Here is a 17,367-nt window from a genome sequence, read left to right as displayed (position 1 = left end):
CAGAAAACTGGCTGAAGCCAGAGATAAACTCAGCCGAAATTTTTACAAAGGCACAGACGGTGTTTAGAAAGGATAGATTGCATGCAACCGGTGGTGGCGTGTTTGTCGCTGTTAGTAGTAGTTTATCCTGCAGAGAAGTAGAAGTGGATAGCTCCTGTGAATTATTATGGGTGGAGGTTACACTCAACAACCGAGCTAGGTTAATAGTTGGCTCCTTTTACCGACCTCCCGACTCAACAGCATTAGTGGCAGAAAAACTGAGAGAAAATTTGGAATACATTTCACATAAATTTTCTCAGCATGTTATAGTGTTAGGTGGAGATTTCAATTTACCAGATATAGACTGGGACACTCAGATGTTTAGGACGGGTGGTAGGGACAGAGCATCGAGTGACATTATACTGAGTGCACTATCCGAAAATTACCTCGAGCAATAAAACAGAGAACCGACTCGTGGAGATGACATCTTGGACCTACTGATAACAAACAGACCCGAACTTTTCGACTCTGTAAGTGCAGAACAGGAAATCAGTGATCATAAGGCCGTTGTCGCATCCATGAATATGGAAGTTAATAGGAATATAAAAAAAGGGAGGAAGGTTTATCTGTTTAGCAAGAGTAATAGAAGGCAGATTCCAGACTACCTAACAGATCAAAACTAAAATTTCTGTTCCGACACTGACAATGTTGAGTGTTTATGGAAAAAGTTCAAGGCAATCGTAAAATGCGTTTTAGACAGGTACGTTCCGAGTAAAACTGTGATGGACGGCAAAAATCCCACAATGGTTCAACAACATAGGAAACTACTGCGAAAGCAAAGAGAGCTTCACTCCAAGTGTAAACGCAGCCAAAACCTCTCAGACAAACAGAAGCTAAACGATGTCAAAGTTAGCGTAAGGAGGGCTATGCGTGAAGCGTTCAGTGAATTCTAAAGTAAAATTCTATGTACCGACTTGACAGAAAATCGTAGGAAGTTCTGGTCTTACGTTAAATCAGTAAGTGGATCGAAACAGCATATCCAGACACTCTGGGATGATAATGGCATTGAAACAGAGGATGACACGCGTAAAGCTGAAATACTAAACACCTTTTTCCAAAACTGTTTCACAGAGGTAGACCGCACTGCTGTTTCTTCTCTACATCCTCGCACGAACGAAAAAATGACTGACATAGAAATAAGTGTCCATGGAATAGAAAAGCAACTGAAATCACTCAATAGAGGAAAGTCCACTGGACCTGACGGGATACCAATTCGATTCTGCACAGAGTACGCGAAAGAATTTGCCCCCCTTCTAACAGCCGTGTACCGCAAGTCTCTAGAGGAACGGAAGGTTCCAAATAGTCTTCAAGAAGAGTCGTCGAGCAGATGCGCAAAACTATAGGCCTATATCTCTGACGTCGATTTGTTGTAGAATTTTAGAACATGTTTTTTGCTCGCGTATCATGTCATTTCTGGAAACCCAGAATCTACTCTAGGAATCAACATAGATTCCGGAAACAGAGATCATGTGACACCCAACTCGCCTTATTTGTTCATGAGACCCAGAAAATATTAGATACAGGCTCCCAGGTAGATGCCATTTTCCTTGACTTCCGGAAGTCGTTCGATGCAGTTCCGCACTGTCGCCTGATAAACAAAGTAAGAGCCTATGGAATATCAGACCAGCTGTGTGTCTGAATTGAAGAGTTTTTAGCAAACAGAACACAGCATGTTGTTCTCAATGAAGAGACGTCTACAGACGTTAAAGTAACCTCTGGCGTGCCATATGGGAGTGTTATGGGACCATTGCTTTTCACAATATATGTAAATGACCGAGCCAGTCAGAGTGGCTGTGCAGTTCTACGCGCTAAAGTCTGGAACCGAGCGACCGCTACGGTCGCAGGTTCGAATCCTGTCTCGAGCATGGATGTGTGTGATGTTCTTAGGTTAGTTAGGTTTAATTAGTTCTAAGTTCTAGGCGACTGATGACCTCAGAAGTTAAGTGGCATAGTGCTCAGAGCCATTTGAACCTAGTAGATAGTGCCGGAAGTTCCATGTGGTTATTCGCGGATGATGCTGTAGTATACAGAGAAGTTACAGCATTAGAAAATTGCAGCGAAATGCAGGAAGATCTGCAGCGGATACGCACTTGGTGCAGGGAGTGGCAACTGACCCTTAACATAGACAAATGTAATGTATTGCGAATACATAGAAGGAAGGATCCTTTATTGTATGATTATATGATAGCGGAACAAACACTGGTAGCAGTTGCGTCTGTAAAAATCTGGGAGTATGCGTGCGGAACGATTTGAAGTAGAACGATCATATAAAATTAATTGTTGGTAAAGCGGGTACCAGGCTGAGATTCATTGGGAGAGTCCTTAGAAAATGTAGTCCATCAACAAAGGAGGTGGCTTACAAAACACTCGTTCGACCTATACTTGAGTATTGCTCATCAGTGTGGGATCCGTACCAGATCGGGTTGACGGAGGAGATAGAGAAGATCCAAAGAAGAGCGGCGCGTTTCGTCACAGGGTTATTTGGTAACCGTGATAGCGTTACGGAGATGTTTAGCAAACTCAAGTGGCAGACTCTGCAAGATAGGCGCTCCGCATCGCGGTGTAGCTTGTTGTCCAGGTTTTCGGGAGGGTGCGTTACTGGATGAGGTATCGAATATACTGTATTGCTTCCCGCTAGTTATACCTCCCGAGGAGATCACGAATGTAAAATTAGAGAGATTCGAGCGCGCACGGAGGCTTTCCGGCAGTCATTCTTCCCGCGAACCATACGCGACCTGAACAAGAAAGGGAGTATGAAACGTTCCCTTAGAAAAATTAATGAATTACTGTGCTGATAAACCTCTACGTTATTTGATTTTCAAACAGCTGAGCAGAACTGAACGTACTCAGACATTTGTCTCTTTGCTTATTCTGATTAACACTAAACTGACACACAATATTCTTAGCGCAACGCAGTCTCACTTTCAATAATCCCTACAAAAGAATGGCCCTGACTAACATTAACCTATACCTCTCACGAATCACTTACCTCGGCGGCCGAAGTGGCCGTGCGGTTAAAGGCGCTGCAGTCTGGAACCGCAAGACCGCTAGGGTCGCAGGTTCGAATCCTGCCTCGGGCATGGATGTTTGTGATGTCCTTAGCTTAGTTAGGTTTAACTAGTTCTAAGTTCTAGGGGACTAATGACCTCAACAGTTGAGTCCCATAGTGCTCAGAGCCATTTGATTTTTTTTGAATCACTTACCTCACACAAATCTTCGTTACTCGAACTACTGCAATACAGAGAGCGCCACTACTGCCAGGTAAATAAGATTCTAACTACTGAAGGCACTAACTACTGATAGGCATAGTTAGCAAATGAAAGATTTTGATAGAGAACAAACAATGTATTTACCTTAATACTGTTCAAAAGTCGTAATATATATATTAGTTCATGATATCCAGTATTACAAATTTACTCTTTTTGCCGGACACACGTCCAGATCGTCCGCTCTTAAAATTCTGCCATCTCTCTCCCCACATCCACCATTGCTGGCGGCTCACCTCCAACTGCGCAACGCTACGCGATGTTAACAGCCAACTGTCCAATACTACAATAGCAAATTCCAACAATGCAAACCAGCCACAGACCGCACACAGCACAGTCAGTGATTTTCATACAGAGCGCTACGTGATTTTCAACATTCGTCCATAGCACCACATCTCAAATGCTTCGATTCTCTTCTGTTCCGGTTTTCCCACAGTCCATGTTTCACTACCATACAATGTTATACTCCAGACGTACATCCTCAGAAATTTCTTCCTCGAATTAAGGCCGGTATTTGATATTAGTAGACTTCTCTTGGCCAGAAATGTCTTTTTTGCCATAGCGAGTCTGCTTTTGATGTCCTCCTTGCTCCGTCCGTCATTGGTTATTTTACTGCCTAGGTAGGAGAATTCCTTAACTTCATTGACTTCGTGACTACGTACCCGTGGTCTAGGGGTAGCGTCTTTGATTCACAATCAAAATGTCTTCGGTCCCGGGTTCGATCCTCGCCACTGCCTAAATTTTGATAAATAATCAGCATTGGCGGCCGAAGACTTCCGGCATAAGAAGTCAGCCTCATTCTGCCAACGGCCTTGTCAAAGAGGGCGGGCGAGCGGACAGATATTCGGGGCACTCTCTTGTCCTAGGGGTGGGAAATTGCCCCTAAAGGCGGAAGAATCAACAATGATCTACGACATGAGGATGCAGAAGGCAATGGAAACCACTGCATTAAAGACACGTAACGTGTATCTACAGGACATGTGGCCAGTAATTGAAAAAGTGTCATGATGATCTCTCCATTGGCAAAACATTCCGGAATAGTCCCCCATTCGGATCTCCGGGAGGGGACTGCCAAGGGGGAGGTTAACATGGAAAAAAGATTGAACAATCAACGAAAGGATAACGTTCTACGAGTCGGGGCGTGGAATGTCAGAAGCTTGAACGTGGTAGGGAAACTAGAAAATCTGAAAAGGGAAATGCAAAGGCTCAATCTAGATATAGTAGGGGTCAGTGAAGTGAAGTGGAAGGATGACAAAGATTTCTGGTCAGATGAGTATCGGGTAATATCAACAGCAACAGAAAATGGTATAACAGGTGTAGGATTCGTTATGAATAGGATGGTAGGGAAGAGGGTGTGTTACTGTGAACAGTTCAGTGACCGGGTTGTTCTAATCAGAATCGACAGCAGACCAACACCGACAACGATAGTTCAGGTATACATTCCGACGTCGCAAACTGAAGATGAACAGATAGAGAAAGTGTATGAGGATATTGAAAGGGTAATGCAGTATGTAAAGGGGGACGAAAATCTAATAGTCATGGGCGACTGGAATGCAGTTGTAGGGGAAGGAGTAGAAGAAAAGGTTACAGGAGAATATGGGCTTGGGACAAGGAATGAAAGAGGAGAAAGACTATTTGAGTTCTGTAACAAGTTTCAGCCAGTAATAGCGAACACCCTGTTCAAGAATCACAAGAGGAGGAGGTATACTTGGAAAAGGCCGGGAGATACGGGAAGATTTCAATTAGACTACATCATGGTCAGACAGAGATTCCGAAATCAGATACTGGATTGTAAGGCGTATCCAGGAGCAGATATAGACTCAGATCACAATATAGTAGTGATGAAGAGTAGGCTGAAGTTCAAGACATTAGTCAGGAAGAATCAATACGCAAAGAAGTGGGATACGGAAGTACTAAGGAATGACGAGATACGTTTGAAGTTCTCTAACGCTATAGATACAGCAATAAGGAATAGAGCAGTAGGCAGTACAGTTGAACAGTAACGGACATCTCTAAAAAGGGCCATCACAGAAGTTTGGAAGGAAGACATAGGTACAAAGAAGGTAGCTGCGAAGAAACCATGGGTAACAGAAGAAATACTTCAGTTGATTGATGAACGGAGGAGGTACAAACATGTTCCGGGAAAATCAGGAACACAGAAATACAAGTCGCTGAGGAATGAAATAAATAGGAAGTGCAGGGAAGCTAAGACGAGACGGCTGCAGGAAAAATGTGAAGACATCGAAAAAGATATGATTGTCGGAAGGACAGACTCAGCATACAGGAAAGTCAAAACAATCTTTGGTGACATTAAAAGCAGCGGTGAGAACATTAAGAGTGCAACGGGTATTCCACTGTTAAATGCAGAGAAGAGAGCAGATAGGTGGAAAGAATACATTGAAAGCCTCTATGAGGGTGAAGATTTGTCTGATGTGATAGAAGAAGAAACACGAGTCGATTTAGAAGAGATAGGGGATCCAGTATTAGAATCGGAATTTAAAGGAGCTTTGGAGGACTTACGGTCAAATAAGGGAGAAGGGATAGATAACATTCCATCAGAATTTCTAAAATCATTGGGGGAAGTGGCAACAAAACGACTACTCACGTTGATGTGTAGAATATATGAGTCTGGCGATATGCCATCTGACTTTCGGAAAAGCATCATCCACACAGTTCCGAAAAGTAGGGGTAAGCTATAGGGAGAGACGGATCATATACAATATGTACAACAACCAAGAGGGAATAATAAGAGTGGACGATCAAGAACGAAGTGCTCGTATTAAGGAGGGTGTAACACAAGGCTGTAGCCTTTCGCCCCTACTCTTCAATCTGTACATCGAGGAAGCAATGATGGAAATAAAGCAAAGGTTCAGGAGTGTAATTAAAATACAAGGTGAAAGGATATCAATGATACGATTCGCTGATGACATTGCTATCCTGAGTGAAAGTGAAGAAGAATTAAATGATCTGCTGAACGGAATGAACAGTCTAATGGGTACACAGTATGGTTTGAGAGTAAATCGGAGAAAGACGAAGGTAATGAGAAGTAGTAGAAACGAGAGCAGCGAGAAACTTAACATCAGAATTGATGGTCACGTGATGTTACCAGCATAAAAACCTAAACAACCTACTTACAGGAGGTAAAGACAGTGGCACGTAAAGTGCTCTCCGCCACACACCGTTAGGTGGCTTGCGGAGTATAAATGTAGATGAAGATGCAGAAATTTTACTTCCGCTCACAGCAATGCTCAGATTGTTTCTATCTACACTACCGGCCATTAAAATTGCTACACCTAGAAGAAATGCAGATGATAAACGGGTATTCATTGGACAAATATACACTCCTGGAAATTGAAATAAGGACACCGTGAATTCATTGTCCCAGGAAGGGGAAACTTTATTGACACATTCCTGGGGTCAGATACATCACATGATCACACTGACAGAACCACAGGCACATAGACACAGGCAACAGAGCATGCACAATGTCGGCACTAGTACAGTGTACATCCACCTTTCGCAGCAATGCAGGCTGCTATTCTCCCATGGAGACGATCGTAGAGATGCTGGATGTAGTCCTGTGGAAGGGCTTGCCATGCCATTTCCACCTGGCGCCTCAGTTGGACCAGCGTTCGTGCTGGACGTGCAGACCGCGTGAGACGACGCTTCATCCAGTCCCAAACATGCTCAATGGGGGACAGATCCGGAGATCTTGCTGGCCAGGGTAGTTGACTTACACCTTCTAGAGCACGTTGGGTGGCACGGGATACATGCGGACGTGCATTGTCCTGTTGGAACAGCAAGTTCCCTTGCCGGTCTAGGAATGGTAGAACGATGGGTTCGATGACGGTTTGGATGTACCGTGCACTATTCAGTGTCCCCTCGACGATCACCAGTGGTGTACGGCCAGTGTAGGAGATCGCTCCCCACACCATGATGCCGGGTGTTGGCCCTGTGTGCCTCGGTCGTATGCAGTCCTGATTGTGGCGCTCACCTGCACGGCGCCAAACACGCATACGACCATCATTGGCACCAAGGCAGAAGCGACTCTCATCGCTGAAGACGACACGTCTCCATTCGTCCCTCCATTCACGCCTGTCGCGACACCACTGGAGGCGGGCTGCACGATGTTGGGGCGTGAGCGGAAGACGGCCTAACGGTGTGCGGGACCGTAGCCCAGCTTCATGGAGACGGTTGCGAATGGTCCTCGCCGATACTCCAGGAGCAACAGTGTCCCTAATTTGCTGGGAAGTAGCGGTGCGGTCCCCTACGGCACTGCGTAGGATCCTACGGTCTTGGCGTGCATCCGTGCGTCGCTGCGGTCCGGTCCCAGGTCGACGGGCACGTGCACCTTCCGCCGACCACTGGCGACAACATCGATGTACTGTGGAGACCTCACGCCCCACGTGTTGAGCAATCCGGCGGTACGTCCACCCGGCCTCCCGCATGCCCACTATACGCCCTCGCTCAAAGTCCGTCAACTGCACATACGGTTCACGTCCACGCTGTCGCGGCATGCTACCAGTGTTGAAGACTGCGATGGAGCTCCGTATGCCACGGCAAACTGGCTGACACTGACGGCGGCGGTGCACAAATGCTGCGCAGCTAGCGCCATTCGACGGCCAACACCGCGGTTCCTAGTGTGTCCGCTGTGCCGTGCGTGTGATCATTGCTTGTACAGCCCTCTCGCAGTGTCCGGAGCAAGTATGGTGGGTCTGACACATTGGTGTCAATGTGTTCTTTTTTCCATTTCCAGGAGTGTATTATGCTAGAACTGACATGTGATTACATTTTCACGCAGTTTGGGTGCATAGATCCTGAGAAATCAGTACCCAGAACAACCACTTCTGGCCGTAATAACGGCCTTGATACGCTTGGGCATTGATTCAAACGGAGCTTGGATGGTGTGTACAGGTACAGCTGCCCATGCAGCTTCAACACAATACCACAGTTCATCAAGAGTAGTGACTGGCGTATTGTGACGAGCCAGTTGCTCGGCCACCATTGACCAGTCGTTTTCAGTTGGTAAGAGATCTGGAAAATTTGCTGGCCAGGGCAGCAGTCGAACATTTTATGTATCCAGAAAGGCCCGTACAGGACCTGCAACATGCGGTCCTGCATTATCCTGCTGAAACTTAGGGTTTCGGATGGATAGAATGTAGAGTAGAGGCACGGGTCGTAACACATCTGAAATGTAACGTCCACTGTTCAAAGTGCCGTCAATGCGAACAAGAGGTGACCGAGACGTGTAACCAATGGCACCCCATACCATCACGCCTTGTGATACGCCAGTATGGCGATGACGAATACACGCTTCCAATGTGCGTTCACCGCGATGTCGCCAAACACGGTTGCGACCATCATGATGCTGTAAACAGAACCGGGACTCATCCACGAAAATGACGTTTTGCCATTCGTGCACCCAGGTTCGTCGTTGAGTACACCATCGCAGGCGCGCTCCTGTCTGTGATGCAGCGTCAAGGGTAACCGCAGGCATGGTCTCCGAGCTGATAGTCCATGCTGCTGCAAACGTCGTTGAACTGATCGTGCAGATGGTTGTTGTCTTGCGAACGTCCCCATCTGTTGTCTCAGGAATCGAGACGTGGCTGCACGATCCATTACAGCCATCCGGATAAGATGCCTGTCATCTCGACTCATACGAGGCCGTTGGGATCCAGCACGGCGTTCCGTATTACCCTCCTGAACCCACCGATTCCATATTCCGCTAACTGTCATTGGATCTCAACCAACGCGAGCAGCAATGTCGCGATACGATAAACCGCAATCGCGATACGCTACAATCCGACTTTTATCAAAGTCGGAAACGTGATGGTACGCATTTCTCCTCGTTACATGAGGCATCACAACAACGTTTCACCGGGCAACCACTGCTGTTTGTGTATGAGATATCGGTTGGAAACTTTCCTCATGTCAGCCCGTTGTAGGTGTCGCCACCGGCGCCAACTTTGTGTGAATGCTCTCAAAAGCTTATCATTTGCATATGACAGCATTTTCTTCCTGTCGGTTAAATTTCGCGTCTGTAGCACGCCATTTTCGTGGTGTAGCAATTTTAATGGCCAGTAGTGTATATCTGAGTGCTTGCTTTATTTCCATAGAGAATCGCAGAATCCTACACAATGCAAAGAATAGCCTTAAGTCGGCTGTATTGTTTTCGATAGTGTAATATTTAACCAATGTAATGGAGAGTTCTGACACACTCCTTAAAAGGTCTGCGCACGTCTTTATTTGCAGGTATGGAGGAGGAGGTGCCTTAGGAGGAGGCGGCTTCGCTGGTTACGGAGGCCTCAGTAGCTATGCCAGTGGATACGGAGGAGGTGCCGGCATCGGTGCATATGGAGGTGGAGGATACGGAGGAGCTGGTCTCGGCATTGGCGGTGCTGCAGCTGGTGGAGCAGGAGGTGGGGCTGGTGGCGCCGGAGGTGCATCTGGAGTCAGCGTCGGGACTGCACTGGTGGTCCGGCAAACGGTGCCGTATCCCGTTCCCTACGCAGTCACACGTGACGTCCACGTGCCCGTATTTGTGCCGCGGCCTGTGCCCGTCCTAGTGGCCAGAGGAGGGGCTGTTGGTGCAGCTGGTCTAGGAGGAGGCGCTGGGTTCGGTCTAGGAGGAGGCGCTGGGTTCGGTCTAGGAGGCGGCATCGGAGGTTACGGGGGCGGCATCGGAGGTTACGGAGGCGGCTACGGTCTCACAGGCGGCTTTGGCGCGGGCAGCTATGGCATCGGTGGTGGTGGTGGTTTTGGAGGTGCCTTTGGCGTCGGTGGTGGCTACGGAGGTGGCTTTGGTGGTGGTGCTCATCACATCAAAGGATAAACCGGCAACGACACACGTATTACGAAGTTGGCAGGGCGACGTACGTCTGCAATGGCTTACACATACATTACCTGTTTCTCTCTTTAAGACACATGACGCGTTCTGAAGCATTGTGGCTGTAGCGGCTTCCCAATCCTACCTTGAAAATAGAAGATACATCAGAGTGAACCAGCCGTTTCATAGTCTGTCCGTAAACTTAAATAAGCAGGCTGGTATTTTTTTCCTTTTTAACATGCACTTTCAATCAAAACTTGGCGTCAGAACTGTTATGCTAGCAAAGTTGTATTCTGTAAATGATTAAATATAACAGCATCTACGGTGCTGTCAACACAGCAGCCTCGATACCTTGAGGGCTATACATTCATACCCCATCAGCTCTTAGACACATGTGAGAATTTTCTGACAGAGCTGGGGTACATAATATTCCAAATTACATACTTCACTCCATCGCACTGGTTCTTCATATCAGCCAGTCATCAATGTGTGGTACCACAGTTCATACAGAAAAAATTGTCGTAATTTAAGACACGACACAAGTGGGTATAAATTGCAGTCAACATTGGGTAAAGTCCAACTTCAGTCAAATGCCTGTACAGAACAATACTGTAACGTCTACTTTGTCACAGAATAAATGAATTGAAATAAAATTTTCTCTCTGTCTTCTTATTTCCCTATATGACAGCTGTTCGTTAAACTGTTTGAGGAAAAGCAACAAGTGCTAAACAGAAGGAATGGTGAATAGAATGAATGATGATGAAGCCCTGCTGTATAACAGATGCAACAGGTTTGGAGTTGCGACACCAAATAATCATATATGTGCATAAAATCATTACACGAGGTTAATGAGACTGTTGTCAGTGTCAGTGAACTGTCGATCCCAATGTATTAGTGCACAATTCTTTCCTGACCTTACGATAAATTTCATACGAAGTAAATAAAATTAGGTACAGGCATAGTGTGCACATCCATGAGGTATGGAACACGTGAGAAAAGCCAAAATAACTTAACACATATTTATAGCTGAAGTGATAATACAGGCAATCCTTCCATAGATATTAACTGTGATGGTCCTCCAAAATACAAAAGAAGTAAAAAATTACGTACATTTTTCATTTACTCATTAATTAAAAGGCTTACCACGAACATTTAAATGTATACACAATAAAGTGCGTGAAATATTTCCTATCCATTGTAGCTTAGCATTTCAAAACCAAAATGGTTCTCAAGGTTTATATAAACACATCGCTTCACTTCACTGAAGCTGCGACAAAGTCAGATATGACATGATATTCATGTTATATGGTTAATAATATTTATCAAAAGTAAAAATCACGACAGAACTACAAAATTACAAGGAAATAGAATGGCTGGACAGTACTTAGTTTCATGGGCGAAATCCCATTACCGCCGACTGTTAATGCCCTAGCTTCTGCCAGTAGTTTGTCGTAGGTTGCTACAATAACAAAGACGCACTGGTCATTGCTATATTCAAGTAGAGTCGCCGAAATGATGGATATAATTATAGGCCCACATCGCTGACTTCAGTTTGTTGTAGAATTACGGAACGTGTTCTATGCTCATATTCTATGACATTTCTGGAGAACGGAGATCAATATGTGTCCTGTAAACAGAGGTCCTACCAAACACATCTCGTTATGTTCCCCCATGACTACCAGATCACCGAAGACAAGTTTGTGCAGGTTAAAACTACTAGAAGGTGTAAACATGATTATCTGGGGAGACATCTGATGTAGTTCTGAAAATTCCTCAGTATTTCGAAGACGCAAGTGGCCGACATCTTCAGGTGCGGCGAACACACGTTGAAGTGGCCAGCGCTGGATCACATGCCGTGCTGAGTTGGTATCCTACGTCCCTGTTACCCAAGTTAGTTGAGCTGCGAATTCCCACAGTTTATGTAACAACGCTGTCCCCAAACTAAGACGTCGATGACGGAATTTTATATTCCATACAGTGTCCTGTACTGAGGCAATGCTCGGCCACTGCAGATTTCTCTGGCTGGTCCTGACGCGTGTGTCGTCGATGGACGATACATCTATCCTCCACAGTGCGACAGGTTTGTCCGATGTATGACATCCCGCAAGCTACAGGACATCTTATCCGATACTTAAACTGTGACCACCTTTCACTGAGCCTATAAGAGTTCTGTGTTTCTTTGGCGGATGAAAGACACATTTAACTGTGTGTTTCTCCAACAATCTTCCTATTTCCGAAGAAACGCCGCCAACATATGGCAAGACGATCATTCCTCTTTGCTCTTCACGTTCTTCCAGTTCATCACTTCATCTAGAACGCGCCGGCGAATATCCCGTTCAGAATATCTGTTCTCTAAAGATCGGCGTGGAGATGGCTGCCAGTATCCGATATGGCTCGTGCTCCATGGACCAACGTCCTAAGCACGCCATTTCATTGTGCTGGATGGTGACAGCTGGTGGTCTGTAAGGCGGTGTAAATAGGTGTACAGTAACTAGTGTGACCCAAGAAGCCATCCTGTTTTGTAAGCACCAATACGTCCAGGAACGGTAGTTCGCCGTTCTTGTTCTTCTTTTTCATCTCGATCGTAAACTTGGAGATGGAATGAAGGCAATTTAGGTGTTACAAAAATGAATCTAGTGACACAGTGCCGTGGGGCAGATGACAAAGGTGACATCTACATATAGCAAAAAGCACATACGTATTAACTCCTCGAAGTATTCCATATTAAGATTGATGATGACTGATATCAGTCGAAATCGATTTCCAACAAGATAAATAAATTGTGTTTCTGCGACTCGCTGCATTCTTTATAATTGATTTGTCCATATTTTATGGAATCTACAGTGACAGGGCACACCTATCTCGATATGGCGAACTATTCGGTTCCACAGGTGCCTCCCGACGTCATTTTCCAGCAGGTTGGTGCCCCATACCACTAGTGTGGCACAGTTATTGCATTTCTACATGAGACGTGTCCTGAGCGCTGGATCGGAACGATGAAGGGGGAGCGATAAGTCACATAGTGCTCAGAGCCATTTGAACCATTTGAGCACTATGGGACTTAACATCTGAGGTCATCAGTCCCCTAGAACTTAGAACTACTTAAACCTAACTAACCTAAGGACATCACACGCATCCATGCCTGAGGCAGGATTCGAACCTGCGACCGTAGTGGTTGCGCGGTTCCAGACTGAAGCGCCTAGAACCGCTCGGCCACACGGCCGGGTGTAGCACAGGTCACACACCAATATTCAAGAAAGGAAATAGGAGTAACCCACTGAATTACAGACCCATATCACTGACCTCAATTTGCAGTAGGATTTTGGAGCATATACTGTACTCGAACGTTATGAATCACCTTGATGAAAATGACTTATTGATACATGACAACCACGGATTCAGAAAATATTGTTCTTGTGCATCACAGCTAGCTCTTTATTTCCAAGAAGTGATGAGTGCTGTCGACAAGGGATCTCAGATCATTCCATATTCCTAGATTTCCAGAAGGCTTTTGATACCGTTCCTCACAAGCGACTATTAATCAAATTGCGTGCATATGGAGTAGCGTCTCAGTTGTGTGACTGGATTCGTGAAATCCTCTCAGACAGGTCACAGTTCGTAGTGGTAGACGGTAAGTCATCGAGTAGAACAGAAGTGATACCTGGCGTTCCACAAGCTAGTGTCATAGCCCTCTGCTGTTCCTGATTTACATAAATGATCTAAGTGATAATCTGAGCAGCCGCCTTAGACTGTTTGCAGATGACGCTGTAATTTACCGTCTAGTAAAATCATCAGACGATCAATTCCATTTACAAAATGGTCTAGAGAGAATTTCTGTATGGTGCGAAAAGTGGCAATTGGCACTAAACAAAGAAAAGTGCGAGGTCATCCACATGGTTACTAAAAGAAATCCGATAAATTTTGGGTATACGATAAGGCACAAACCTAAGGGCTGTCAATTCTACTAAATACCTAGGAATTACAATTAGGAGCAACTTAAATTGGAAAGACCACATAGATAATATTGTGGGGAAGGCGAAACAAAGACTGCGCTTTGTTGGCAGAACACTTAGAAGATGCGACAAACCCACTAAAAAGACAGCCTACATTACACTTGTCCGTCCTCTGCTGGAATATTGCTGCGCGGTATGGGATCCTTACCAGGTAGGATTGACGGAGGGCATCGAAAAAGTGCAAAGAAGCGCAGCTCGTTTCGTGTTATCGCGTAATAGGGGTGAGAGTGTCACTGATATGATAGCGAGTTTGGGTGGCAGTCACTGAAACAAAGGCGGTTTTCTTTGCGGCGAGATCTATTTGCGAAATTTCAATCACCAACTTTCTCTAACGAATGCGAAAATATTTTGTTGACACCAACCTACGTAGGGAGAAACAATCATCATAAAAAAATAAGAGAAATCAGAGCTCGAACGGAAAGATTTAGGTGTCCTTTTTCCCCTACGCCATTCGATAGTGGAATGGTAGAGAAGTAGTATGAAAATGGTTCGATGAACCCACTTCCAGGCACTTGTGCGAACTGCAGAGTAACCATGTAGATGTAGATGTAGACGTGGGCGTATGTTATCTTGTTGGTAAACACCCCCTAGAAATGTAGCACAACATATAGGATCACCAGACTGACGTACAAATTTGCAGTCAGGTTGCGTGGGACAACTACGAGATTGGTCCTGCTGTCATACGAAATCGCACCCCAGGCCATAACTCCAGGTGTAAGTCCAGTGTGTCTAGCATGCAGACAGGTTGATTGCAGGCCCTCAACTGTCCTCTTTCTAACCAACAAACGGCCGTCACTGGCACCGAACCAGAACCAGCTTCCATCAGAAAACACAATAGACCTCCACCCTGCCCTCCAATGAGCTCCCGTAACACTGCAGTCGTTAATGCCCGTAGTGTGAGGTCAGTGGAATGCACGCTGCAAGGCATCTGCCTTGGAGGTGTCCTTGAAGTAACCTATTTGTATGTAACAGTTCGTTGTGTCTCTGTGGTGCCAACGACAGCTCAAATTGTCGCTGCAGGTGCAGCACAGTGCTCCACAGCCATACACCGAACGGGATGGTCCTCCCTCTCGATGACGTCATTTGGCCGCCCGGAGTGCGGTCATCTTCCGACCGTACATTCTCGTGACCACAGCTGCCAGCAATCATGTACAGTGGATACATTTCTGCCAAGTCTTTCTGCAGTATCGCAGAAGGTACATCCAGCTTGTCGTAGCCCTATTACACGATCTCGTTCAAACTTACTTAGGTGTTGATAAAGGCGTCTTTGTCGCCTTAAAGGCATTCTTGCATCGTCGCACCACGTTGTCTCAAAGGTAACCAACGCTCACGACCGTTACACAGTGCAATAAAACAAACCTAATTTGCATCCTCATAGCGGCACTACTAGCGCCTCTCTTTCGCAACTGTAGAGTAATTTGAATAGACATCATCTATCACATGTAGAAACAACCTACCAATTTTCGTTTATGTCGCACAACTCCTTCTCGGTGTTGTGACTTTTTTTCCTGTCACTGTAGTTAGCTGTAGGACGAATAGTCGCAATGGATTGGTGGAACTTGCAGTAGCAGTCGAGTTTGGGTACTTCTAGATCAGAGTAATTACTGACGCCATGTAGTTGATTTGTTTAGCTCCGCGAGTTTCCACCTGTTAGTTACTGCCTACTGGTCCCCACTGTTAACCTTTGATTTGCTATCGAGGGGGGTAAAACTAAGTAATGGTGTAAAGAGCGTTTTAAATAATTCGTTAGATGACACAAATATTTCATTCTGAGGACTTTACAGAGACCAAGCACTTATTATTGATACGTAGGTGGATTTACGGTCAAATGATGTGGATTGTTCCATGTTTTATAGCTAGTGTTTCTGGTTAGAAAAGTCCGCAGCTCGTGGTCTCGCGGTAGCGTTCTCGCTTCCCGAGCACGGGGTCCCGGGTTCGATTCCCGGCGGGGTCAGGGATTTTCCCTGCCTCGTGATGACTGGGTGTTGTGTGATGTCCTTAGGTTAGTTAGGTTTAAGTAGTTCTAAGTTCTAGGGGACTGATGACCATAGATGTTAAGTCCCATAGTGCTCAGAGCCGTTTGAACCATTTTTTTTGGTTAGAAAATTGGTAAGTTAACTGAGTGTTGCTGTGTTCTTGTAGCCCTATATGTGCTTAGCGCACTCTGAGGGAGTTGAGAGTTCGCCGTCTTGATTAGGAGGATGATCACACGCCAAGACGGTAAGTGGTTCATTATTGGTGTAAAGGAGTGATCTGTGATTTTTCGTTGAGTGGTAGACTTAATTTGCAACAATTCCGATTGAACAGGCACTAGAGAATTTCGGAATGAAACTGTACATGTTGGTAGTACACTGTTGATTGCTCATAAACTGTCAAGATCTTTCCCGTAAAGGTTGATGGTAACCTACTGGAACCACTTAGGCAGACTCGTCATAGTCAAATCATTGTTTACAGCTTTGAACTACGGAGTAACCATTAAATTAGATAAATATAGTGGGTCGCAATTTGCCAACATCTGAAAAGGAATAATTTTTGTTTCAGTTGTATAACTTCAGGGCTAGTGGTGGTGGCGGATAGGTTTTTTGTATGCATTTTTTTAATAAATTTTAAGTCACTGCACGGGGGAAAGAGAATTGCTGGCATTCATCTGTGGGGACGGGAGAAATGGCGCGTTCCACAGTGCATCATCGCTAAGTTACGTCAAAGAAGTTCGAGAGCTCGCTGCCTGGGGCGCTGACTTGTCCACTTACTTCGTGGCTAAGAGGAGACACTATTAAACTCTGTAGTTTTAGTTTTCAGTAAGTATTCCTGTTCTCAATGTACATGAGTGACTTTCTCTTACGTAGTTGAGAATGGAGCATTATATATATGTGTGTGTGTATTAGGAAGAAACAACAACGTCCGCATTTGCAGCGTGCTGTACACCCACGTATCACATGCAGTTTAGTGACTGTTTCTAACTTTATAAGCTCCACATCAACAGCCGTCGATTTCTGATGTACTAGATAAATCAAGTAAAGCTTCGACTCATTAACCTGGAAAAGATTATTTGAAATATGAAATGGTCCAAAAAGCAACTTGTATCACAAGAAGATAAGATTCAATAAAATTAAATTAAAGAAACGAAACTTCAGAAAGTTCGTAAGAGGAAAGATGTAAATGCAAAGATATTCTTAGTTGGCTGTCAGTTGGCTGAAAAAAAAAATAAACAAAGTTCAGAGAT

At 45.2% G+C, this 17,367-nt stretch overlaps 1 protein-coding gene across 1 annotated transcript in view; it reads left to right on the top strand.

Moving 5' to 3' along the window:
- Positions 1 to 17,367, top strand: part of LOC126424640 (uncharacterized) — a 62,990-nt gene that overhangs the window by 19,669 nt on the left and 25,954 nt on the right. The window contains exon 3 of the mRNA XM_050087373.1: positions 9,558 to 10,069. Within this exon, the coding sequence (XP_049943330.1) occupies positions 9,558 to 10,069 (512 nt within the window). The remainder of the gene's footprint in view (positions 1 to 9,557; positions 10,070 to 17,367) is intronic.

The sequence above is a fragment of the Schistocerca serialis genome, chromosome 10, assembly GCF_023864345.2.
Source record: "Schistocerca serialis cubense isolate TAMUIC-IGC-003099 chromosome 10, iqSchSeri2.2, whole genome shotgun sequence".
Classification (NCBI taxonomy): Eukaryota; Metazoa; Arthropoda; class Insecta; order Orthoptera; family Acrididae; genus Schistocerca; species Schistocerca serialis.
Note: the sequence above shows the minus strand (reverse complement) of the source record. Positions and strands in the feature narration are given on the sequence as shown.